This window comes from the organism of the source record quoted next, unplaced genomic scaffold (assembly GCF_019419815.1).
Source record: "Pyrus x bretschneideri cultivar Hongxiangsu unplaced genomic scaffold, Pyrus_bretschneideri_v1 Contig23, whole genome shotgun sequence".
In the NCBI taxonomy this organism is placed as follows: domain Eukaryota; kingdom Viridiplantae; phylum Streptophyta; class Magnoliopsida; order Rosales; family Rosaceae; genus Pyrus; species Pyrus x bretschneideri.
The window spans coordinates 5,950,883-5,976,545 of NW_025999535.1; the positions used below are offsets into that span (position 1 = coordinate 5,950,883).

Sequence of the window (25,663 nt, forward strand, 5' to 3'; positions counted from 1 at the left end):
AAAACAAGCATCCGAATATGACAAAATCCTACTTTGAAAATGGAAAAGAAAAAGTGTGACATTAAGTGAAATTCTCATCCCTCCAAGAGTTGATTTTGTACATGGTATGCGATATGGAGGTCCCATTGTTTTATCAATAGATTAACAGGGTGGGTAAATAACGTTAAATCGCATTGCAATCAGGCATTCTTATTGATAATAATTTGATATTTGATTGTATGATGCCACTTAATTAGATTTGGTCAATTTATTATGGTAAAGTTATGTCACTACTAATTTGTTGTTAATTTGTTGTGGCCTTTTATATAAAATCTCATTACTATTGGGCCGTGCATATAATTAATTTGACGACAATATCAGTGTTGGACTAACTAGTAGTAACCCGTTGGATCAGGTGTCTGAAACCTTAACAGGTAATTGATAAAAACTCATGACCAATCTTTGAAGTCCCAGCTGCCAAGCTTCGCTCAGTTCCTTTAGTAAATAGGTATCTGAAGGATAGCCAAAGCTCTGCCACAAATAGAAATAGTTGTCTGAGTTCTCGTCTCCTACTTCTGCATTTTTCAGAATGCAAAAGCGAGTTATGTGATAATTAGTGAATCTTATCGAGGCTCCAACACGGTTATGGAAGATTCAATCGTTGAAGATGTTTCTTTTTTCACACCGGAAAGGGAAAATGTTTCGTTCTTACTCGAAGATTCTGCTTCAGATGATGAGTATTTTCCTATAAAGAGACCTGGCATTTTGGGTTGAGGCAATGCACCCTCACCACCTAACATCAGAACCACAGATGACATGGTTGGCCTGTCTTCAGGAAGCTGTTGCACACATAGAAGACTAACATGTATGCAACGCAAGACTTCCGATAGACTGCACGAGTCTGTTAAGTATTCATCAATCAGCTCTAAAGACCGACCTTCTTTCCACAATCGCCACGCCTGAGGCACATACATCATGTCAAATCGTCAGTCACAAAATCAAACACAAGGAAATGAGGAATTCAATAGTTGATGCTCACATGTCCAATTAGGTTGAGATTGTGATTTGGATCATAAAACCCTCTACTTCTCTTTCCACTCAGTGTCTCCAGCAGTAAAATACCGAAGCTGAAAACATCGGATTTTATAGAGAAATGACCATCAATCGCATATTCTGGTGCCATATAGCCACTGTCATATGTCACAAGTAACAAAACACTTCAATTATGAAAGTAGTATGCTATAGTAGATAATAGACAGAGATGCATTGTAATACTTACTAGGTTCCAACAACTCGTTTTGTAACTGCTTCAGTTTGATCTCCTCCAAAAAGTCTAGCCATGCCGAAGTCTGAGATTTTCGGGTTCATATCTTTGTCAAGCAGCACATTACTGGCTTTAAGATCTCTATGAATAATCCTCAGTCTGGAATCTTGATGCAGATAGAGGAGTCCCCTAGCGATCCCAAGAATAATGTGGAAGCGTCGAGACCAATCCAACTTTCTACCTTGAGTTTGATCTAGCAAGTTCAAATCCATCACACTAAAATTTAAATTCTCAAAGATGCAAATTCAAGAGTCTTAGAACCTATTATACGATATTTGTAGCACTAAAACTAATTCAAACAGTATTATTAAGTTTTAAAGAATCCGAACCAAAGATGTAGAAGTCCAAGCTTTTGTTTGGCATGTATTCATAAATCAGCAATTTCTCATCTCCCTCAATGCAACAACCAATAAGCTTTACAAGATTCCGGTGCTGAAGTTTGGCTATCAGTATAACTTCATTTTTGAACTCGGCCTGTCCTTGACCAGAACTTTGTGACAGTCTCTTCACTGCCATTTCTTGGCCATCTTCTAGTCTACCCTGTAAATTCTCTTTAGTGAAAGGATTACGATGTTTTGAACAAAACAGTTGCTTCCCTCGAGTTTACGCTTCTTATGTGCACAATGTTAGAAATTTACCTTGTACACAGATCCAAAACCACCTTCTCCAAGCTTCGTGTTGAACGAGAAGTTATCAGTCGCTGTGATTAATGTGGACAAGCTAAACAAAGGTAGCTCCAGGTCTTCTTTCTGTCCTGCAGTGTTCTGAACCATCATTCCATCTTTCCCCAGTTTCTCTAATACAAAGAAGAAGAAAAATGTGATCATCAAGTACAATAACAGAAAAGTTGTCTTAACTAAAATAGACAAAACAGTGAGGGACTAAATTGGATACATTGTATGTGAACCGGAAGTTAGGTCATATGTCCGGGCTCCATTTATATGAAAATATACTAAGAGACTTGTAGCTAAAGTGATTAAGAACATTTAACAAACTCGCATGTATAGCTACTCTCTTAAACTTTCCATATTTTTGTTGTATGCATATAGTGTCGAAACAGAAGCTTCAGTTACAACAAACTGCATGGGAACTACTAAACCTGAATTTACCAATTCGGAAACATGATGATATATATGGATTAACGGACATGTGTTATACAAAGTTGAATGTAGTTTTGTGGTTAGAGAAGAAATGTTACCTTTGAACTTTTGCCTCCTTCTGTAAGTGTAGTAGACGGCTAAGAAAATCCCCAAAACAATGGAAACAGCGGATACAGCTATCGCTATTATCTTCGTCTTAGGCGAATTTTCTGCACCATAGTCAATTCAACAGGGCAAAGCAACATTAAAGTTAAAACTTCAACATCATCATCAATGACAAAATTACGAGAAGAACATAAAGGTGGGGGCAAGTTGAACAGTTAAACAATGATTTGATGTCACTAGCACTCCTAAATACTTATTAAGGAGAAAGAAAATAAGGGTTTGACATACTTGATTCAGAAGCAAGCATTCGGACATATAGATCCTGCCCGCTGTCAGGAAGCTGCCTAAGGCTGATCAGATCACCAAACCAAACAGTGCAGTCACTGCCTCCTCCTTTGACACTAGAGCTTGCATAAGCAATACATGAACAGTTATTCAAGCAATTTTCCGTGCATTCCTCAACACTCCTACTTTGTTCCACCCGAGAATTTGTGGCATCCGGCAACTTCACACCCCCATATTTAAAAAACACATCTCCGGTTTGGCATATCAGCGGCTTAACACGCACGCAACCTGCCGAATTATCTCCATAGTTCCAATTCTGAGGGTCTTTTGGTTGGAACCCTTTTAAGCAGCTGCAAACTTCTGAATTGCTAATGTCACACATTCCGTTGGGGCCGCAACGGCTGTAATTGTCACAGATGTCTCTTGAAGCTGAAGCCAGTAGACTCCTGTAAACACCAGTCTTGAAAAAACCCAATTGAAATCTGCCATCTCTCAGGGTTTGGGATCGAGTAATAGCTTCAGCGGCAAGTGAGGGTTTGAAGAGAGAGAGCGACACCTGAAAGGCAATGAACATGACTGAAAAAATGGTGTCCATTGTTTCTGGTCCTGGAGTTGGATGTATAATCTATATATTACTGCTACTAACTGCACTCTGCAAATTTGAAGTTTTGCACATTTAGATAAAATTTTGCCAGAAGAATATAAACACAAGAACAAGGTTAGATAACATTTGTGAATCTGGAAGGGGCATTGGCCAGGAACGACATGTCAATTGACTTTTGGTCCACGTTGGCCCCACTAGTTGAGCGACGTAGATTGCCTGCACTTCTGTTTGGATCCCATTTTTATTTCCTCTTATTTTATCCGATCACGGTTAAGTTATATCAATATTTTATATTTCTATTGTTTTTTATCTTATTATCTTTATAAAAAAAAATCAATATAAAATGTTGACGTGAGTTAATCGTGACCACACAAACAGAAGGGCAGACAATCTACCTCCCTAGTTGAGCTACTTGGGTGTCTCGTGATGTGAAAGCAGTGACAAGTCCTTCTTATTAATTGTTATTAAGTACTGGTTTGATACTGAAGTGCTTTTATGAAAAGTAGATATAAAAAAAAAACTGACCTCAAAAAAATATTTGGTAAACACTTAAAAGCAGTTTATTTTTACAGTTTTGGGTGGAAAAAGCTAAAAGCTTGAAGCAGCAAAAATGAGTTTTGAAAAAAAACTGAAAATATGAAGCAGCATAAATGTTGGATTATATGGTGAATGTTGGATTATGATTTCTTGTTATACGTTGAATTATATGTTTAAGATAAAGTTTATAAATATTTTTCTTTTAAAAATAAAATATATTTAATAATTCACTTTTATTTGTTAAGAAAATTAAATTAATAGCACATCTAGTAATATACATTTTTTTAGTCATTTCACACAATCGAAGTTGTTTTACATCAAAGTTTACCAAACACTATAATACTTTTTTTTTTCCTTTTCCAAAAGCACTTTTACAAAAAAAAAATTACCAAACACTTTATTGTTTTATTTTACAACTTCTTATTCTCATAGCACATCAATTAGTGTAATGTGATTAATTATTTAAAGAAAAGAAAGATAGTTAGGTGAAATGTTACTTTCGGAGCAGTCCGATAACATAAATGTGACGGTGTTTCCGCTGGTTTTTTTTACTAACCCAAAAGAAAACTTGTCCACACTCGATTCGTCAAGTTTTGTATATAGCTCAGGTTGGCATTGTTGGAAAAATATTATGCTTCTAGAAAATCCTATCTTTCTTTTTTGTTTTTTTTTTATTTGTCAAGCAAGATATTTTCGTTACATTAAAAACTGATACAAGGCTAAAAAAAAAAATAAATAAAAATTAGGTAAACAACTAACTATAAGGGCCTAATTAGATTATTAGTTTCTGTGGTAATAAAAAGATAGTTATCGTGGTAAACAAATAGGATTTAAACCCTTGTGGTAAAGTCTGTTAAGATTTAAACCTAAAATAAAAAATTTATTCAATTCTCTGTTAATTATTAGCACATGAGCCACAAATATGAGGCTAAAACGGAACTTTATGTTAATTGTTAGTATGTGAGGCTTACATGTGAGGCTAACCTTATCCTTTTAGCCTCACATGTGAACCTCAATTGATAAAGAGTTGATGGAATTTTCAATTTTGTGTGAAATCCTAACAGACTTCACCACAGGGCTTAAATCCTTTTTTTTTTTTTTTTTTTTACCACAGGGGTTACCTTCTGACTACCCTATCACCACGGGAACTATTAATCTAATTAAGCCAACTACAAATAAAGTAAAAAGCCCAAGCAAAATGATTATTGGGTTGGGTAAAGGACGTTAAATCGCATTGCAATCATGCATTGGTTATTGATAATAATTTGATATTTGATTGTATGTTGCCACTTAAATTAGTTTGGTCAATTTATTGTGAAAGGATTATGTTCATACCGAGTTGTTGAAGCTCACCCCTCATTGTTCATGTAGGTTTACGAACTAGACAATCAAGAGGGTAGGTGGGATGAGAATGAATTAGATGGGAGGCTAGAAGTTTATTTATCTAATTTAGCCCTATAAATAATTCCAGAGTACTATTTATCAACTGTACTTGAACCGTTAGATAATTATAGTCGGTGATACCATCACTGTTACCATCGCTATTTTAGAACCGTACATTAGATTTTCACCTCGTACGGCTCCTTGAAGGCCAGAAATAAATATAGGGACTGCATTAGTATTCTTTTTTGAATCTTGAGATGTTTGTAGGATGGATAACTCTCTGCCGGTCCCAAATTAGACCAATTGAATTCTATCAATTATAATTATTTTAATTTGAAATTAAATAATAATAAAAGTTATTTATAAGAGAAAATTTTATTTTTCACCCATTGTAGTTTCTTTTTATTTGCATTCTGGATTCAGGTTTTTCAACCGACTCTCCGAATCCAAGATGTAAAAGGAACACAACCATCTAGAACAATTTTGGTTTTCTTTTCTTGTTTGCGTGTAGCTTTCATGGTTGAAATTTAATATGTAATGTTTTAATACTTGTGTGTTTTATGATTATGAAAGATGAAACCTCTCTTTTTGAACTCACATTGCCTAAATGAAATGCACCAAAAGTTCTAAACCTCTTACCTTTATAGTCTGTTTGACTTTTTTTTAAAGACCAGGAAAAAAAACAAACAATATTTAAAGATCAATAAAAAACAACGGATATATCAAAAGAAAATTACATGCGAAAATAACTTTTCCGTTGTTTTTTCATTCAACGACAGCGTGAGGATTCAAATTTGAGACCGTAACTAACATTGGGAACATAAGGGCATTTCTAATCCCACTTTAAAACATCATTTTCATGCATAAACTTCCTCCAACCCTACTCTGAAACACAATTCCCAAAATATTTTTTAGAGTTTGGATTCTCTGTTCACCACCATACTCCATAAAAATGGAGCATGTCCTTTTTTTTTTTTTTTTGATGAAAGGTAAGTTCATTACTAAGACAACATAATTACAAGAGAGAAGCCCAATTACAATATCCACACAACACAAAGGTGGACCTCCAAAGTAAAACAAAAAACCCAAAACTAGGTTCTAGGCCCAACACCAAAAAAACAGAAACAAACCCTAACAACTTGTAATTTCCATTGCCACTGGACCGCCTCTTACCCACCATCTCAGACCGTCGCCCCCAACCCCTGAAATCAGGCCAAACATGGTCCCCAAACTGGATGAAGAAGAAACACTTACATTCTCCAAAGGGCACCACTGAAATCTCCACCACAAATCAAAAGAAACACATGGGAAAAACCAACCCGCAAATACCAGTGACAACAAAAGTAAAGAGAAGGAAGGAGGTGGTGGTGTGAACACCCGAGCCGAAGCTCTATGCAGCTTCTAGGAAGATCGCGAGAAATCGCGTTGAAGATTTGTATGTGCAGATTCGGACGAGATCGATGAAGGATTGATTTTATGAAGAAGGTTATGGAGTGGATTGATCATGGAGGTAAAGGGAAGGGGAGTTTGAACCAAAGGATAGTGAAATTAGAGGAAAGTAGAGGTGATGGATGAGACCTATCTAGCCAAATAGAGGAAAAACAAGTTGGGGGAGAAAGAAAGGGAAGAAGAAAGAAGAAAATAGAAATGAAATACTATCACCAACCCTAGACAGAGCTAGGATCGGTGGCTTCGAAATTGAGGATGAACGGAAAAACACTCACAAACTAGTGAGAAACACTCCCAGGGAGAGAGAAGAGCTCCCACCAAACGGGAGAGAACTCCATGTTTTTATTTATTTATGTATTTATTTTTATAATGCATATACTACCTCTATTTGCTATATTAAAGAAAATTTATTTCCCTTCAATCCCTTTTACATTTTAAAGAAAATTTATCATATCACAAGTTTAAATTTAATTATTTTTTTTATTAAAAGTTATGGAGTTTGTAGTTAGACCATTAGACCCATAACAAGGAGAGATTTTTTAGTGTGGCCGGTACATAGGGTGGTACACCACGTGTCACTATACAAATAATGAGATATGTGTGCTAAAAGGTTAATAACTTAATAAATAAAATTTCCCACCACTCCTATTAAAGCATGTAGTGTACCATTTGTGTTTCCGTCATAACAAAAAATTTCTCCGTAACAAGGTTGGTCTTGACTTTCTGTTTTGTTAGGTAATTTATTGCTAACCATAAAATACCCTTGGCAAATGCCATGAGTAACCAATTTTTGTTTGTTCAATATCAGTATGGCTAGTAAGCCCTTATGGAGGGTGCGAGGAGAAATGAGTTTTGACTAGCTTAAGGTTAAAGGGAGATTTTATCAATTACTTGCTTGAACTCTACACCTGCAATGTGGTAACTTAAAAATGTATGAAGAGCTTCAAACCTGCAGTTTGACCCAAAAACTTAATGGACTGATCCGAATGATGTTTTGTTGGGGAAAAAACTTAGAGTACACAACTCTAACTTGAATAATCTAGCTAACCAACCTTAGTTAATGTTCTAGAATTCTTTATTCTAGATTTGTGTAGGTCCTTTAATGAGATGGGGTTGATTTCTTTAACACTTCCCCTCAACACCATCTCATTATTCTCTCTATGCTGAGTTGACGATGAAACTTTTTCTTGAACATCCATTTGCATGATATGGGTTTTACATCTCTTCGCTTTGGCACTAGATTCCAAGCTTGATTTAGCTCCACTGCAATGACCTATTCTCCCAACTTTAAGCCACTCAGGTTTAACTGTTTCTTCTTCTATGGCTACGTTGGTGTATTTAGGATTTGGTTTCCAAATTCTTGTTGACCTCCTTGGTTGTGATTGTGGAGTCGATACTTCCACTTCACTAGGTCTATCTTCTTCTGGTTGTTGATATACGTCAGCTTGCCAAGGGTTTTGAGGCAGTGCTTGCTTAACACCATCACCATCAAGTGAATCCTCATACTTATCTGGTCTCGACTGGATTCGAACAATTTGCTCCCCCATCTTTTACTGCAACTTATCTTCTATCTCTCTCGAATCAGGCAACGCCTCCTTTTCTGAGAACCACCAAGAAGATGCTTCATCAAACACCACATCTCGTGATGTGTAACACCTTCCAGTCGTGGGATCACAACATTTCCACCCTTTTCTTTGGCTGTCGTATCCCACAAAGATACATCGGACTGCCTTCTTGTCAAACTTGCTACGTAGGTGACTTGGAACAAATATGTAGCACACACAGCCAAATACTCGAAAGTAACTAACTGTAGGTTTCATATCCCATAGTTTTAGGGTGAGACAAATTCTAGCCTTGGTTGAGGAAGCCTGTTGATCACATGAGTTGCAGTTCTCATTGCTTCGACCCAAAACCTTCTTGGTACATTCTTAGCATAGAGTATATTTCGACATATTTTTGCAAGATGTCGGTTCTTTCTTTCCGCTACGCCATTCTGTTGTGGCGTGTTGGCACATGTGAATTGGTGACGTATTCTACAATCTCTTAGAAACTGGGAAAACTCATTCGAGGTATATTCTCCTCCATTATCTGTGCGTATGCAACATATCTTTTTTCCCACTTCTCCTTCTACTGTCTCTTTAAACTCTTTAAATTTTGAAAATGTTTCAGATTTTTCTTTCATAAAGAAAACCTACACATACCTGGAGAAGTTATCAATGAACATCACCATGTACCGTGTTGATGCACAAAATTGGCGAGGACTTTGGTACAACAGAAAGTGTCAAGTTTGTAACCTTCGCTAGGTTGCTCTGGTCATTAGTGTGGATAAGTATGTAAATGAATAGAGACAGGGAAGCAAATAACACAAGATGTACGTGGTTCACCCAGATTGGCTACGTCCACGAAGTAGAGGAGTTCTCATTAGTTGTGAAGGGTTTACACATATACATAGGTTCAAGCTTTCTTTTAGTGAGTTCTAGTGAATAGTTTAGTACAATTGACATTAGGGATTATTGTGGGAGAATGATCCCCTTTTACAGAAGAGAGTTTCTAGCTTTGTTCTGACATTGACACGTGTCGTGTTATGATTTACCTCTGATATCGACACGTGTTGCACTGTGATTGGCTTCTGATACCGACATGTGTCGTGTTATGATTGGCCTCTTGGTTGGAGGAAAAGTCTTGTGGGTCCTTGACGGTATGTTGTTGACCGGTGCTTAGTAGTTTCGGGATTGGTCAAGTATGGTACAAACAGTGTTCCCCTAAGTTCCCAAGTGAGGGAAGTTCCTCTGTTGGGGACTTGCAAGATCTAAGCTATTGAGTAATCACGAAACTTCCAAGTACCGAAGTATGGTGTCACCTTCACTTGCTTTCTCTGTCCTGTAAGTAGATGTGACATCTTCTCATGGAAGTACTTTTCCTTCATCTAGAAGTGGTATCTTCGGTTGGCATTGACGCACAAGGTAATGTATCATTTTCATTTGAAGCTTACTTGTAGTTTCGGGTTTGGTCAAGTGCAATACAAACCATATAGTAGGAGTCCCCCAAGTCTCTAAGCGAGGAGATCTGCCGAAGGAGGTGACAGACAAGGTAAGCAATCAAGGTTCCAAGAAATCAGTCTCAGATCGGTAGGTTGATCTTGGGTTCCGGCTGATTGTACTCATTCTCCTTGTCTCTCATTCAGCAATAAGGATAAATAGAAGAAACAGGGAGAAGAGATGATATGAGGTACTTTTGTTTTTGGAGAAAACGGACGAATCGGCACGTGCTTTGTTATACTTGACTTTCCACAAGTGTATTCTTGAACTGGGCTGGAGGGTTTTCTGATTTCCTCCAAAGGAGCGAGCTGACTCCAGAATTTGAGGGTCAAAACAAGTCCGTCAGACCTAGAGTATGCTCGATCCTGATGATATGGGATACTTTTGCTGTTTGACAAAGTAGTAGATGTGGTATGGCGAAGCTTTGTTCTTTGACGATGGTGCTAGCAAAAGGCTGTTGAAGCTTCTCGATCTCTTCAATTAGAGCAATGATGCCGAGCTTGGATTTGACTTAGACTCTTCCGTCTGGATTGTGTGGTTCCACAAGAAAGGCGTTGTGCTGTAGTGATCTGTTCTAGTTAGCCGTTGAACCTTCTGCTTCAATCTTTTGTATAGCAGAAATAATGCACAACCTTTGCATTTAAATGGTCCTTCAAAGCACTACTTCTCAGTGACTCATCCATGCTTGGCAGCTTCAGTGTGAAGAGCCAATATCGTACCAACTGTTCTGATGTATTTGCCGAAGGAATTCATGACCTTGACAACAGTTGAGGATGAGTACTCAAGAGCAATGCTAGGCAAGCGACCAGGCAAAGGTTCTGGGCAATCAGTTCTAGATTGGAAGTTTGATTTCAGGTTCCGACTGATTGCATTCTTTCTCTTTGTTCTGCAGGTAAGAGCAAGGGCAAGGGAAAAGACAGGGAAAAAGCATGATATGGGATACTCTTGCTTTCAACCCTGATGATATGAGATATTCTTGCTCTGATGTGGCTGGTTAGCATGGGTATTATCGAAGGAGAAGAAAACGAAGTATTTTGAGAAGCTAGATTGGGAGTGCCATTTCGGATGTGAGGAAGGGTTGAGCATTTTTTTTTTGTTTGGCAGGTCTGCCTGGCTGTGGAGGATGAAGGTCGACATATATAGGAATTGTCCCAACAGCGAATGGTAATGCTGCTCCTTTACCCTTCTCGGTCAAAGCAATGTAGTGGTCGCTGCAAGGTTCACGTGTTTTAACTTTGTCAGAGCACTTTGAAAGAGTGGTCTGTGGTATCCAGAAAGCTGATGTTGCGTGTGAGAATTGTGGACAAATTTTATCCAATGAAATCCGACTGCTCGAAGTTCGGGGAGCAATGCCTCTTTGATTTCTAAGCAGGCAATCTTATTGGGGATATGGTTCTCGAGATTCGGAGAGCGGTACCTCTTCGATTTCTGGGCAAGCAATCCTGTTGGGAGTGTTTTCTCAGATGTGAAGAAAGGTTGGGCATTTTTGCAAATTTGATTTGCCACGGAGCACAGAGGTTGACACACATAAGGATTTTCCAATAATCAAGCAGTGGTGCTGTTCCTTTATCCTTGTGGGTAATAGTAGGGTAACTGAGTCTCCAACATTTACCTGTCTTAACTTTGTCAGAGTTATTTGGCAAAGTTGTCCTTGGTATCCGAGGAACTGATGTCGCATGTGAAGATTGCTAATAAATTTTAACCCAGGAAATCCGTTTCTCGAAATTTGGAGAGTGGTGCCTCTTTGATTTTTGAACAAGCAGCCCTATTGAAGATCTGGCTCTTTCTTTTATAAGAGCACCAATTAAGTTCAAGGAGTCCGTTCTGAAAGTTATTGCTTGTAGGAATTTTTTTCCTTATCTTTGTACTTCTGAGACTTACTGTACTTCATTTTTTTGTTCACCTTTTCTGAGAATGTCTGGCCCCTCCGACCGTCGTTTGGACTTGAATGCTATAGAAGAGGTAGCCATGTCTCCTCAAGATAACATATGGCGCTCATCCTTCTTATCTCCTACTGGTCGCCTTACTATTGGGAACTCTATGATGAAGAATGATATGACCGCTGCGGTGGTGGGAACCTCTCACTAGTTCTTATCTTATTCATGAGTGCTTCTCGTGGGTGTTTTTTCAGAAAGTGGAATAGGGACTTGACTTTTCTGATTGTACCATGCCATGACTGATTAAAGTTTCACCCTTGAGGTTTGGGATTGGATTAGCGTTTGGAGAAATGAAGTTTGAGAAGGCGGCAAGAACATGCGGGCGAGCTCAACGGCATTTTTGTAGTAATTGATGACTTTGTCGTAGCATACGTATCTTCTGTAGGATGACGCGTCTTCAAAGACGGAGATGTGTGCGTCAACAATGAACTCGAGATTAACAGTCACCAACAGCCCATCTTGGTACGTCTCAGCCGTTCCTTTTAGATGCGGATTAGTGATGGTGAGATCGGGGCTCATCAACAGCACGCCATTTACTGACACCATGTTCAGTCCTCGGTCCATTGCTAAAGCCCATGCTGTCTTCTCTGCTAAGGTCTTTGAGAAGGCATGTCACAGCTTGAATTTTTTACAAAAATTGACATCGCTCCAGTTTCTCTCATCAATGTCATGGGAGGAGGATGGCGAAGTTGTACGGTCGTCCCTCTAAATCACAGCTGTTACAGAGGATGTAAAGACTACTTTGTGTATGGTATCAGTTTGGGCACAAGCTTCCAGTACATTATGAGTTGCTCTGACCTCTGCCTTTGCCATAAATTCATCATAAGTGGGGTGGTGGATACCTCGTGGTTGAGGTTCCAGTGCCGAGTGAAATGTGGATGTTGTAAGGGTTTCACCGTGGGGATGTCTAGGCTACTTGGAGAATTTGGCCACAGAAAGAGGTTTTGGGTCCGTGGGTTTTGCAGATTCACGGTGGACAGTGGTGAGGTTGTGAGGGTTTCACGGTGGTGAGATGAAAAATTGAGAGAGAACCGACATAGCTTTTCGTATCGATTCCCACAGAATCAGCGAGGACTTTGGTACAACAGAAAGTGTCAAGTTTGTGACCTTCGCTAGGTTGCTCTGGTCATTAGTGTGGATAAGTATGTAAATGAATAGAGACAGGGAAGCAAATAACACAAGATGTACGTGGTTTACCCAGATTAGCTATATCCACGAAGTAAAGGAGTTCTCATTAGTTGTGAATGGTTTACACAAATACATAGGTTCAAGCTCTCTTTTAGTGAGTTCTAGTGAATAGTTTAGTACAAAGGACATTAGGGATTATTGTGGGAGAATGATCTCCTTTTATAAAAGAGAGTTTCTAGCTTTGTTTTGACATTGACACGTGTCGTGTTATGATTGACCTTTGATATCGACACGTGTCGCGCTGTGATTGGCTTTTGATACCGACATGTGTCGTGTTGTGATTGGCCTCCTGGTTGGAGGAAAAGTCTTGTGGGTCCTTGACAGTATGTTGTTGATCGGTGCTTAGTAGTTTTAAGATCGGTCAAGTATGGTACAAACATACTGCATCCCACTTATTGATGGTTGCTTGACGGGCCCGAACATATCGGAATGAACTAATTGCAATGGCTCTTTCGCTTTAAACTTCGACTCTTCGTATGGTAGTTGATGCGTTTTACCATCCTAGCATCCTACACAAACTATGTTTGTTCTCACGTCAGGCTTAGGTAGCCCCTTAAGCATTGACTTCTTTATCATCACATTTAGTTTGTGATAGCTAACATGACCCAATCTCATGTGCCATGAATCTGCTATCTCGTTTTTCCTTGTTTTGTCTACGTATGCAGTTTCTGTTGACATTACATAGACTGACTGCAGTCGCTGTCCCTCCATTGTTGGCATCTCTAAGATCTTAAGGTGTCGATACACCTTCACATCTCGTGAACCAAACAAGACATAATTTCCCAATGACGTCAATTGAGGCACTGAAAGCAGATTTTTCTTCATACCTGGAACATGGTAGACATCTTAACGTGGCACATGATTAATGTCGTATAGGGGCTTAATTAATGTTTTACCGATGTGAGCAATCAGTAGCCTTGGGTCTTTGGCCGTCACCACCAAGCGGCCTCCTTTGTACTCAGTCAAACTTTGTAACCTTTTCTCATCACCTGTCATATGGTTTGAGCAGCCTGAATCCACGGTCTAATCATTATGGTAGTCAATTGACTCCGGACTTGTTGCTGTGAGAGCTGACTCTTGTTGCTGTGAGAGCTGACTCTTGCTTCTCCATAGCAATGGATGCTTCAGCGTCCCATTCTTTCTCCAGGGCTAGAGACACAATGATTTCCTAATCATCTTCACTTTTCTTCTCTGAGTTGGCGACGTTACTTTCTGCAAGCCTTTTGAACCAACAATCCTTCGTCATGTGGCCCTTCTTTCCATAATTGTAGCACTTGCCCTCAAATCTTTTATTGTTTTGGGACTGATCACGATTGCCGTGATACTTCGGAGCTCCCCTTGGTCGAGAACTTCCTCCTCCTTGATGACCTTTTTCCTTGTCACCATTTCTTTTAGATCCACCACCAGCATGCTGCTTAAAGCTGCCTTTACTTTTGGTGTAGAGTGCTTCCTCCTCACCTTTTAATGAGACCCTTCATATTTGCTTTGCCAAAGCTTCTTGATTGGCAAGCAAATTCTCAAACTCAACAAGTGATGGTTGGGTCGACCATCCTTGTACAGCGGCAACAAAGCCTCGATCTTCAGGTCTTAATCCATGGATAATTATTCTTTTTATCTTGGATTCTACAATTGCAGCACTAGGATCTAATTCAGAAATTTCACAGCAAATAAACTTTACCTTATGGAAATACTGGGCAATCGTCATGTCTTGTTGGGCCACCGATAACAACTCGTTCTCAAGAAGCTGCAATCTTGTATCGTTCCTCTTTGAAAAGAGTGGCGAAGGTGTCCCACACTTCTTTTGGTGTCTTTGTAGACATCAAAATTTCGGTGAAATGAATGTTGACCAATAATTAAAATTTCAACGCTCACGTATCACATAAATTTTACATGTAGCGTGTGACTCAACGAAAAATCGAAATAAATTGGAAAAGTCATCAAATATGACACGTGTCAATACCTGGCAGAAATGATTTATTTCATCTGATTATTTAAATCCAAAAATCAAGTTTTGGAATTCTATAAATAGGAGGCCAAGGCATTCATTTTGGAGGGGGGAAGGAAGAAAGAAGGAGAGAAGGAAGAAAGAAAAAAAAGAAGGAAGAAAGAAAGAAAGGAAGAAAGGAAGAAGCATTGAAGCTCTAAAGCTCTCAAGCAAATCCCGAAGGATCAAGAAAGCACTCTTCGTTCTTCGTCAAATCCATTCTTCAAGATCAAGCCCCAAAGGCCCTTGAAGAACATCCAACCAACTCAAGATCAAGCCCCGACGGCCCTTGAAGAATTTCCACCAACTCAAGATCAAGCCCCGACGGCCCTTGAGGAAAGTGTTCATCGTTCATCATCCGTTCAATTCAAGATCAAGCCCTGACAGCCCTTGAAGAATTTCCACCAACTCAAGATCAAGCCCCGACGGCCCTTGAGGAAAGTGTTCATCGTTCATCATTCGTTCAATTCAAGATCAAGCCCCGACGGCCCTTGAAGAACTTCCACCAACTCAAGATCAAGCCCCGACGGCCCTTGAGGAAAGTGTTCATCATTCATCATCTGTTCATCCTAAGATCAAGCCCCAACGGCCCTTTGGATCAACAACCTTAACAAACTCATACACCCATTCTTCAAGATCAGGCCCAACGCCCCTTGAAGATCCATTCATCAACTGTTCATCCTTAGATCAAGCCCCGACGGCCCTTTGGATCAACAATTCATCCACAAACCTACACCCTACGAAGATAGAATCAGAGGACCAAATTACAAAGAGATTGTAACCCCAAAATCATTAATACAAAAATATATTTTGTACACGTATTCTTGTCGCTTGTTTCAGGAATTTTTCGTGTTTACAGTCTTGGCCTTCCGTATGTGCTCCAACATGTCATCTTCAACTGTAGTTTTTAAGGCAAACATGGCCTTACCTGCCTTGATCATCCACTTCCTCAAAGCGCCGCTTGTGTCTTCTTCTGGCTGCATAACTTCATTACCACCGATGACATCCTAAAGATCTTGGCCTTGTAGGTAAGACTCCATACACGTCGCCCATGTGTTGTAATTTTTGTTGTTCAACTTTTTGATTCCTCCAAGAACTTGAAGATCTCCCATCATGTCGGCAGAGCTTTGATAAGCCAAACAAGATTAACAAATAATCTTGCGAAGTACCCAATTTCTCACGACTTTCAAAAAACTTCACTAGAGACAGTCCCCGATCACATTGCTCTGATACCAATTGTTGGGGAAAAAAACTTAGAGTACACAACTCTAACTTGGATAATCTAGCTAACCAACCTTAGTGAATATTCTAGAATTCTTTATTCTAGATTTGTGTAGGTCCTTCAATGAGATGGGGTTGATTTCTTTAACATGTTTGCGCAACAATTCGTTGAGCTACCAAGACAGAGAGGCAAAAATATGTTCTCAAGGAATGAAGAGCTCAGAAAGCTTAGCAAGTTATATGCTAAGTTAACTTTTTTATGTTTATGTAACAATAAGCTGATGTTTATCTTTGATGATGGATCAAATAATGATAAGTTCAAACAACGTAGTTCAGTTCCCTTTGGTACCGTTTGGTACATGGAACGGAACGGAACAGAGTGGGACAAGGCGTTCCGTCCCACGTTTAGTGCGCCTAAAACGGGTGGAACGAGCTGTTCCACGAGACAAGTTTTGGGTGAATTTTCGTTCCACCTCATCCCCCTAGAACGACTCGTTCCACATCCGTGGAACACAAAATTATAACCTCTCTGTCTCCTTCTTCTTCCTCCTTGTTTCCATCCGAGGGCATCTTTGCTCTCGCTCCGTTCCGTTCGGTCCTGTCCCGTCCCATTCCGTTCTGTCCCGTTCCGTCTGCATACCAAACGATACCTTTCTTAATTCTAACATTCGAGGGAACATAGAGAACGATGGAACAAAAATCAAAGCGATGAGGCCCGAACTGAAAGCGACTTGCCATTCTTCGAGCTAGCTATGATTGCTAATGCCACTGATAAAATTTCATGCAACAAGTTTGGACCTGTATAATCACTTTTTAAGGTAAACTAGCTATCAGATGGAGAGGAAATCGGTGTAAAGGAGCCCTTCAGCGGGTTTTGGACAAGGGTTGAATGAGCTCAAGTATATGAACTTCTTATGATTCCCAAACTTCAGCACAGAAATCTTGTAATGCTTCTTGATTGCTGCATTGTAGGGGAAGACAAATGGATAGTAATTCCATATGATTAATCATTTCAAAAATACAAATTAATCTCCTTAAAAATACTTTGGTAAGGATTATGGATGCAGTATCATGAGGTTAAGAGAAAGTATGCTCAATAGAAAAAGTGCGGAGAGCAGCTTATCCAATACTTGGCTGTGGCTGTAAGGGATATGATTGTGGTGGACAGAAGCTTTTCATACACCTCAGATGTCTTTGTTCCGAAAAAAAAAAAATCTTTTGTTGCATCAATTTAAGATGGCATTGACATGTGAGGACAACTTGTGACCCGTGCACTACACATATCATCATCAGTCACGTTCATATAAATATCATAGCTCAAGAAATTTCTTATTCACTCACAATTGGATATAATCTAAAGAATTACTTTCAATAAAATTAAACAAAAATGGTTATTGGTGTAAAGTTAGTCTCCATCTTTAGATTAGATCCAACAACGAGTAATCATTAAATTTTTTAAACTAGAGTCACACACATCATATATGTGTTAGCCCGCTTGTTATAGATGGTTAATTGAACCCCAATAATTAATATCAAGAGTGAAAATGTGGAACTTTTAGGACAAGGAATGTGAAATTCAACATTATGGGCAAGACAATAGAATTCTTGAAGCAAAAGCCAATTTCCCTTTTTTTTTTTTTTTTAACTTTATATCTATGGACCTATTCGAGGAATTATGAATAAAAATAAAGGAAGGCATGACATCGATGTTTCTGATAGACCAAGGGAAACCCATCCCTTTTCTCATATGAAAAGTTAGTTTTTTTTTGTTGGCCAAGAAAGCCCATCAAATTGAAGAAGAGTTTTCGAATTCAGATGTATAAGATCATTTCCAACTAAAAATGCTAAATAAATTGAAAGGGCTAAACATAGCCTCCTTAATAATTTATTAATTTAATTAAACTACAGTGGATGTTTTCACATCTAGTCGTTAGATTTGAATCAATTATTGCAATTTAGGAGTTGAGCACCAAAAAAAGGCTAAAAGGGGGCTACATTTGATCAACGTGATACTCATTTCACCAAATAATGGCCTGGTAAGTCCCATAGAATTATAGTCTAGCCATCGGTTGAAGATGATTTTTTAGACAAATCAGACAATTTTTTTATTTTTATACCTTAAGCCATCTCCAATTAAAGATGGCCTAAGGGGAGTATTAAGTACATATGCTCTGGCTAATGTAGCCACATTCACATCAGCTACATGTTTTTGTTTGTTTCCCCACTAATTGACGTATGCCTCGATAGAACAAGAAATGTTTCAGATCTCTCCTTCCAGCTTGAGACTTTTATCTGATAAAGCAAGAAAAGGTTATAAACTGAAGGAAAAAAGAAGTCGGCACAAAAGCAAAAGAAGTTGTGAATTGTTACTAACCGAATTCCAGTCCAAGAGTAGCTAGCCAGTAGCCACGCATCATCATGTCTGTTGTTGGGTGAGAACATTATACATATACTAAAACTCAACATAAAAGTACCGCTCGTGAGCAATAAAATGACAAAAATGGCCTCAAGCTGCTCTTCCATTCCTCGTTCCTTCTCCTCCTTGGCACAGTGGAAAGACATATTTGTCCATGTTACCCACACATCAATCATCGTTAAAGGCTCTACTTCAGCATCTTCTCCACTTTTTCTGCCCTTTTCACCTCTCTCTCTCTCTCTCTCTCTCTCTCTCTCCCCTTCCTTCTGTCATTCTCAAACCTAGTCTTCTTTTGCTCCCAAACGTCGCCTTCTCTCGTGGTCCAACCTCTCGATCTTTCTCTCACGAATTACCAACAACGGTGCTTCCCTGCTGAAAAACCACAAAGCAGTAGAAGTTTCTTCGGTTCTTCAATTCGATTCGAATAAAAATTTTACCCAGAAAAGCTAGTTAGGGATTAAAACACCATGTCAAGCCTGCTTTAATCTTGATTTGGATTGGAGATATAGAAAGTTAGAAACAACGGCTGGAAGTTTGATTTTCTTTGTCCAAAATTTTCAAACAATTTTTAGACAATGTTAACTAAATGTGATTTGTATTGTGAATATCGTGAGGTTATGTAAGCTTATAAGATAGATCAATCTTTGAATGTATATTTTTGTTCTTCAAAGGGTGATTTATAGGCTTAAACATAAAGAAAACTTCCATACATCAGTTGCATCTTTGTTGCTTTAACGAAACAAATTTGATACACTTGTGAGCCGTTCAATTGGTTATCCAACAAAACTTAAGGTATTAAGTGGTGGACTTAATAAGTACATTAAGCATCATTAGATGCTTAGCTCAAGTACTCAACAAAGATGTGAATAGGTGTAAAATTCCATTGCAACATTTGAATATATAATTTGTTTTGCACTTTGCAGACTTGATCAATATGATTTTTCATGTGACATGCCAACTTGGTATGGCCTGTAACCGTAATAAACTAAATTAATTACTACTAATTAACAGGTAAGATAAGATCATATAGACGTTGATAGGTAGGTAGGTAGGTAGGTAGGGTAGGTTACTTCTGTAAATTTCGGTGATTTTCTAGTCTGGGTCAGCATGCAGCGTCCGCTGCGTCATCTCTTTATTTCCTAATTCTTTTGGGAATTGTTATTAACATTTTAAAAATTTCTTTCTACACTCTAAACTTTCTATATTAGGAAAGAAAAATACACTTTTGAGAAGTGTAAAATGAGATTTTTAAAATACTAATAACACTTCCATTTCTTTTTCTCTTTTGTCGACTTCTTTTCGTCCCCCATTAATTTTGCAATGAGTCAAACACCATCAACTTCTTCGACCTTTTGGCAGGAACTTCCTTTGCCATCTAATTCTAAAAAGTAATGTTAGGAAGACAAAATTTATAGATAAAATTTTAGAAATTATAGAATATGAAAGTTGATAATTTGTTTATTACTTAAGCGTAGATAAAAATGTTCATTATTACTAGTGACACATCATTTAATTTGTAAATTTTTATCTTCAAATTTAGTCTCTATAGCATTACACAATTCTAAAGGGTAGTCTTATTCCTCTCACACTTTTCTTGTTAATTATGTCATTTGATCTTCTTCAGTTCATTCAATTCGATAGTTGGAAATTGAGAAAAATGCGTACAAGGTAAGAGCATCTCCAAATAAGATTAAAATCCTTGGTGAAATGCCACTATGCATCTATCCAACCAAAATATTATTGGGAAAATTTGAAATAGGTCCAATTTTTAGTGACTTTTGACTTTTGAAATAGGTCCAATTTTTAGTTACTTTCGACCATATCAAAAAACCCCAATATTATTTGTTAACTGGATTAGAAGACTTTGTGATTAGAAGTCAAATTTATTTTTAATTCATTTTAATAGTGGGTCCTTATTCCACTAACATTTCAACTAATAAGAATTTTGTTTCAACATTTTTTTTTAATAATTACAACCATTTAAAGTTCTATTTAAATAAGAAAATAATATTTAGCAATTTGGTCAAAGAAATATAAAATTTGATATAAGACTTCATATTGTTATATCAGCCATCAATTGTAATTTGACTTTTATAATTTGATAGTTTTTTTGGAGATGATCTAAAAAGAGGTGTATGGATAACACAATCCATTCTAAAAAAAAAAAAGAGTAAAATGTCATCATTGATGATAATACTTATATGTATTTAATTCAATCATGATATAACGGTTAGATATAATTCATGTGAATATATGTATTTAATACAATCATCATCTGATTATATTAAGTACAATCACCACCGAGATGATGATTGCTCGGTGGTGATTGTACTAAGCACATTTTGTTATTGTAATCAAATCTCAATTTATGACATAAATTCCAGTAATTAGACTTGAGGTTAAGGGAATAAAATATTTAAAATCAAGCATCATTCCCTTTAATCTATTCTCACAAACCTTTTCTTTTTTATGATAATTCACAAAATTAAAGGGAAGAACAATGATGCTTGATTGGACGAGGATAAACTTACATTTCTACTGGGTCAACCTTTTACGAATGAGTCGATTGACCAAAAGAAGGTGCTCATTGGACGTTTGAACCACTTTCTTGAGCAAGAGGAACTCTTCTGGAGACAAAGAGCGAAAGAAAATTGGGTCAGGCTTGGCGATCGGAACACTAAGTACTTCCACCAGAAAGCCAATAGGAGGCACAAGCGGAATTGGTTGCATGGGCTTTTAGACGATGACAGGGTTTGGCATGAAGAGTGAGAGGGAATGAAGGATGTGGTGGTTTCCTATTTCTCCAATTTATTTACTTCAAATGCTGCTACTAATTTTGAAGATGTCTTATGCAATATAACACCCATGGTCACAAAGGAAATGAATTGTGATCTTGAAAGGCCTATCTCGGATGAGGAAGTGAAGTGTGTCGTGTTCCAGATGCATCATACTAAAGCCTTGGGGCCTGATGGCATGACTCCAGGGTTTTACCAAAAACATTGGGAGATTATTGGTCCAAATATTTATAAGGGAGTTCGTGAAATGGTGTTATCGGGGTCAAATATTAAGAAAGATTAATTATACTCATGTCACCTTGATTCCCAAGGTGAGAGAGGCAACGAAGATGACTCAATTACATCCTATTAGCCTCTGTAATGTGCTTTATAAGATTATGGTGAACATATTAACGGATAGACTGAAGCTCATACTCCCTCATATAATTTCCCCCACACATATTGCTTTTATACCCCGGAGGTTGATTTCAGATAATTATTCGATGGCTGCGGAGGTTACCCATTATATGCATAAAGGGTCATCGGGGATGAATGGTCTAATGGCATTGAAATTGGACATCAGTAAGGCTTATAATCGTCTGGAGTGGAAGTTTTTAGAGGCCATTGTGGAACAAATAGGTTTCTCACCGACATGGGTTCATATGATTATGCTATGTGTCTCTACTGTGACATACTCTTTTAAGTTAAATGGTGAGCCAGTAGGGTATGTACAGCCTGGAAGGGGAATTTGGCAAGGGGGTCCCTCTTCCCGTATTTATTTGTCATGTGCGCCGAAGGGCTGAATCCCAAGGTGTCTTGTAGGGAATCAAGGTGGGTTGTCAAGCTTTGAGCATACACCATTTGTTTTTTTGCAGATGATAACTTTCTTTTTGCCTGAGGTACGTTGCAAGAGTGTATGAGCATTAAGCAGGCATTGTGTGTGTATGAAACAGCATTGGGACAAGCCGTTAATTTGGAAAAAAATTGTGTTTTGTTTAGCATTAACCTCACAAGCTATGACAAACAGCTCCTTGCCGATTGTCTAGGCATGCGGTGAGTGGAGTTTCATGACAAATACTTAGCCTTACCGGTGCTCATCAGAAAGTCGAAGAAAGAAACTTTTTCATATGTGAAAGATCGTCTTTGGAAGAAATTACAAAGTTGGCATGGTGGTTTGTTGAGTTGTGCGGGCTGGGAGTTGCTAGTGAAAACTGTGGCACACGTCTTGCCCATGTACTCTATGCAATGTTTTCTTCTTCCCAAATCTTTATGTGAAGAGCTGAATGTCATGATTGCAAAGTTCTGGTGGAGTGGTGATCTGGGCAAGTAGAAAATTCATTGGCTTAATTGGCACCAATTGTGTAAGCCTAAACAAGAGGGTGGGTTGGGGTTCAGAGATCTTTATGCGTTTAACCTTGCTTTATTGGCTATGTAAGCTTGGCATTTTCCTCAACAACCAGAGTCCCTAGCCTGTCGAGTGTTTATAGCCCGATATTTTCCAAATACCAAGTTTCTTAGTGTTCGGGTAAATGCCAACAACTCGTATGTATGGAGGAGCATTGCGGAGGCTAGGCCTGTGATTCTTAAAGGGTGTCGTTGGCAAGTGGGGGATGGGTCGACTATTAAAATTTGGCAAGATAATTGGCTAAGGGACACCTACTTTCCAGTGTTAAGCCCACCGTCGAGAGACTGGGACATTGAGACCACAGTGGATAAACTGTTTGTGGCAGGTTTGAGGTAATAACATATTAAGCTGTTATGAGATCTATTCTCTCAAGGGGAAATGGAACATATTTTGAGTATTCCATTAAGCTTTCAAACGATCATGGATCGTAGAGTTTGGCATTATGAACGCAACGAGAAGTTTTCTGTAAGGATTGCCTATCATGTGGCCAGGGCACTTGTCTCTTCTGAATGAGCTGGTGCAAGTGCCTCTGCTATGTTGCTAGATGAAGGACGGTGCAAGTTGTTGAGGAAGTTATGAAACGCTTATGTACTGAGGAAAGTTAAGATTTGTGCCTGCCGTGCTTACATGATGCTCTGCCCACGGAATTTAACCTTGCTAGGCAGTGAGTGTTTGTGGATAATTGTTGTAGTCTCTGTGAGTAACATGGTGAATCAACGAAACATATACTTCGGGACTGCAACCTGGCTAAGGTAGTTTGGTTTGGTGGTTTGGGTTTCAGAGTCGAGGAGGGAAACCATCAACAATTTCTTCCTTGGTTATCTAGTATTGTGGCGTATACCCCTCCTATGGTTTTCGATTTCTATTTGATGACCATTTGGATGTTATGGAAGAATAGGAATGACGCTGTCTGGAATGGGGCTCAAGTGTTGCCACAGGAACTGGTGGTCAGAACAAAGGGATGGCTGCAAGAGTACCAAAAATGACATAAAACGGGTACGAAAAAATCCACCAATCCCTCGCAGAGATGGCGGAGACCTGAAGTCGACTGGGTCAAGTGCAATTTTGATGGAGCGTAGATCCAACAAGGTTCAAGGGGAGGATTTGGTGATGTTATGTGAGATCATAGGGGAGAATTCATTGCTGCAGCTGCGGGTTGGATTGGTTGGACATTTTCTACTTTCCATGTAGAACTCTTTCCTGCTCGTTAGGCTGTGTTGCTAGCCCAATTGATTTTTGAATGTGACTCTAGCCTAGTCTTGGCTGCTATGAGGGGTCAAGAGAAGGATTGTTCACTTTTGGGGCCTATCATTAATGATCTGCGTTTTTTGCTCCGATCTTTTCCTCCGTCGTTGGTGAACTATGTGCATATGGGAAGTGATTTGGATGCGCACAGGCTTGCTCAAATGGGTGCTGGAAGTAATCAATAGCTCTTGTGGTTTGAAGACCCCTTGATTTGATTAGGGGTATTTTATTCGAAGAAAGCTCGTAATTTGTTACGTTTTGTTATGTATTGTCATTTGAGGATAGTTCTTTCTGTTGTGCGGGACGCTCTTTTTCCTTCAATCGGGTTGAAAGCCTTGGCAAGGTTTTATTGAGGCCCATTATGCACACTATCCTCAGTTTGTATGTGTTCTATTTCAATACAATGAATAACATACTTTCCCTAAAAAAAAAAAAAAAAAGAAATAGCCACGAAGTGTGAGGAATGATAACGAGATTTGCTCAAAAAAGTCTCCACGTAGATTTGGTGTATTGTGTAGTTTACCATTATTTCTTAAGAAAAACTATGAAGCCACATGGGGAAAACATATCTATATAAAGACTTTCTTTGAACAAGTCTAGATAGCATTTCTCATACGAGAAATTATTTAGTACAGTACTACCATATTCGCACATGTTACTTTCATTCAAAATTTAACACGTATAATTATTATACAGTTGGACTTAAAAATTATTTTAACACAAAAAATGAAATTTAAAAGAAAACAAAAACCCCAAACTCGCCTTCTTCCTCCTTCCCTCTCTTTCCTCTCTCATGCATTGACCTTTGCATTGTCATCTCTCTCGGCATGGCCGAGACCTTCTCCAGACTCACCGGGGTTGCGCTCAGATGGCAAGCCCATCTCGTCTATTGATTTCTTATGGAGATTGTGCTCCTTCTCCATCTTGTCCACTGGTTTCCAACAGCCGGCATCCATGGTTGCGGAATTGAATTTATTTTTCAATTTCCTCTTTTAAAATTTGTATTTTGTTAGAATAAAATATATTTAATCCCTGTAAGTAAGTTGTATATATGGCAAATTTTAAGTGGTAGTATCACCGATGATGTGGTGGTACAATATCACTATATAATTTCTCCCCTCATACTAATCAAAATTAAATTTTAAGTTTGGAATTACCTTTTTTAGGTCTAGTTTTTCTTGCATTATTGAAATCAACCCCCTAATGCTCAACTTACCCCACATCTTATTACTTCCCTCACCACATATCAATACCTTCCATTTGTCCTCTTGTATATATTTAAAAAGCCAAACAAATTATATCCAATAAATGATAAAGTATTAATTAAAATTATTAAGAAAATGACATCTTCTAGATCCATTGCTAGAAACTCCAATGGTGATGAGCATGACACCACCATAGCATCATTATCCCATTACTTCAGTCACAACTAAGATTCACTTTGAAACGACACCGTTTACTATTTGCCAGCAAATAAATCAAGGGGTGTGATATCTACACACCATTTTTACTTTTTACACATCCTTCTAATTTTCGACCGTCAGATCGGATGAAATGAAGAAGATCAAGGAACAGAAATTAACAAGATGTGTGTAAGAAGTAAAAAAAGATATGTGGATAGCACAACTCTAAATCAAAAGAATCAGCCACCGTTAAGTGAGATTAAATAATAATTAAACTTTAATCCCC

General features: G+C 38.3%; 1 protein-coding gene and 1 pseudogene across 3 annotated transcripts; both read right to left on the reverse strand.

Annotated features, from left to right (window-relative positions):
* Positions 1 to 299: 299 nt before the first annotated feature.
* On the reverse strand, positions 300 to 3,535 carry LOC125467969 (G-type lectin S-receptor-like serine/threonine-protein kinase SD1-1). Of its 3 annotated transcripts, XM_048585607.1 has the most exons (8): positions 2,797 to 3,535; positions 2,502 to 2,612; positions 1,942 to 2,099; positions 1,633 to 1,843; positions 1,259 to 1,496; positions 1,019 to 1,169; positions 692 to 938; positions 300 to 554 (listed from the first exon to the last, which is right to left on the reverse strand). In XM_048585607.1, exons 1-8 carry the CDS (start codon positions 3,386 to 3,388, stop codon positions 391 to 393), a joined length of 1,872 nt encoding a protein of 623 aa, XP_048441564.1. In that variant the 5' UTR covers positions 3,389 to 3,535; the 3' UTR covers positions 300 to 390. The 3 variants fall into 3 exon arrangements, with proteins under 3 accessions (XP_048441564.1, XP_048441565.1, XP_048441566.1); XM_048585608.1 differs by lacking the exons at positions 2,502 to 2,612; positions 2,797 to 3,535 and having other exon boundaries at positions 1,633 to 1,838; positions 1,942 to 2,084; XM_048585609.1 differs by lacking the exons at positions 2,502 to 2,612; positions 2,797 to 3,535 and having other exon boundaries at positions 1,633 to 1,854; positions 1,942 to 2,083.
* Positions 3,536 to 11,984: 8,449 nt separating this feature from the next.
* Positions 11,985 to 13,925, reverse strand: LOC125478009 (annotated as a pseudogene).
* Positions 13,926 to 25,663: the final 11,738 nt, after the last annotated feature.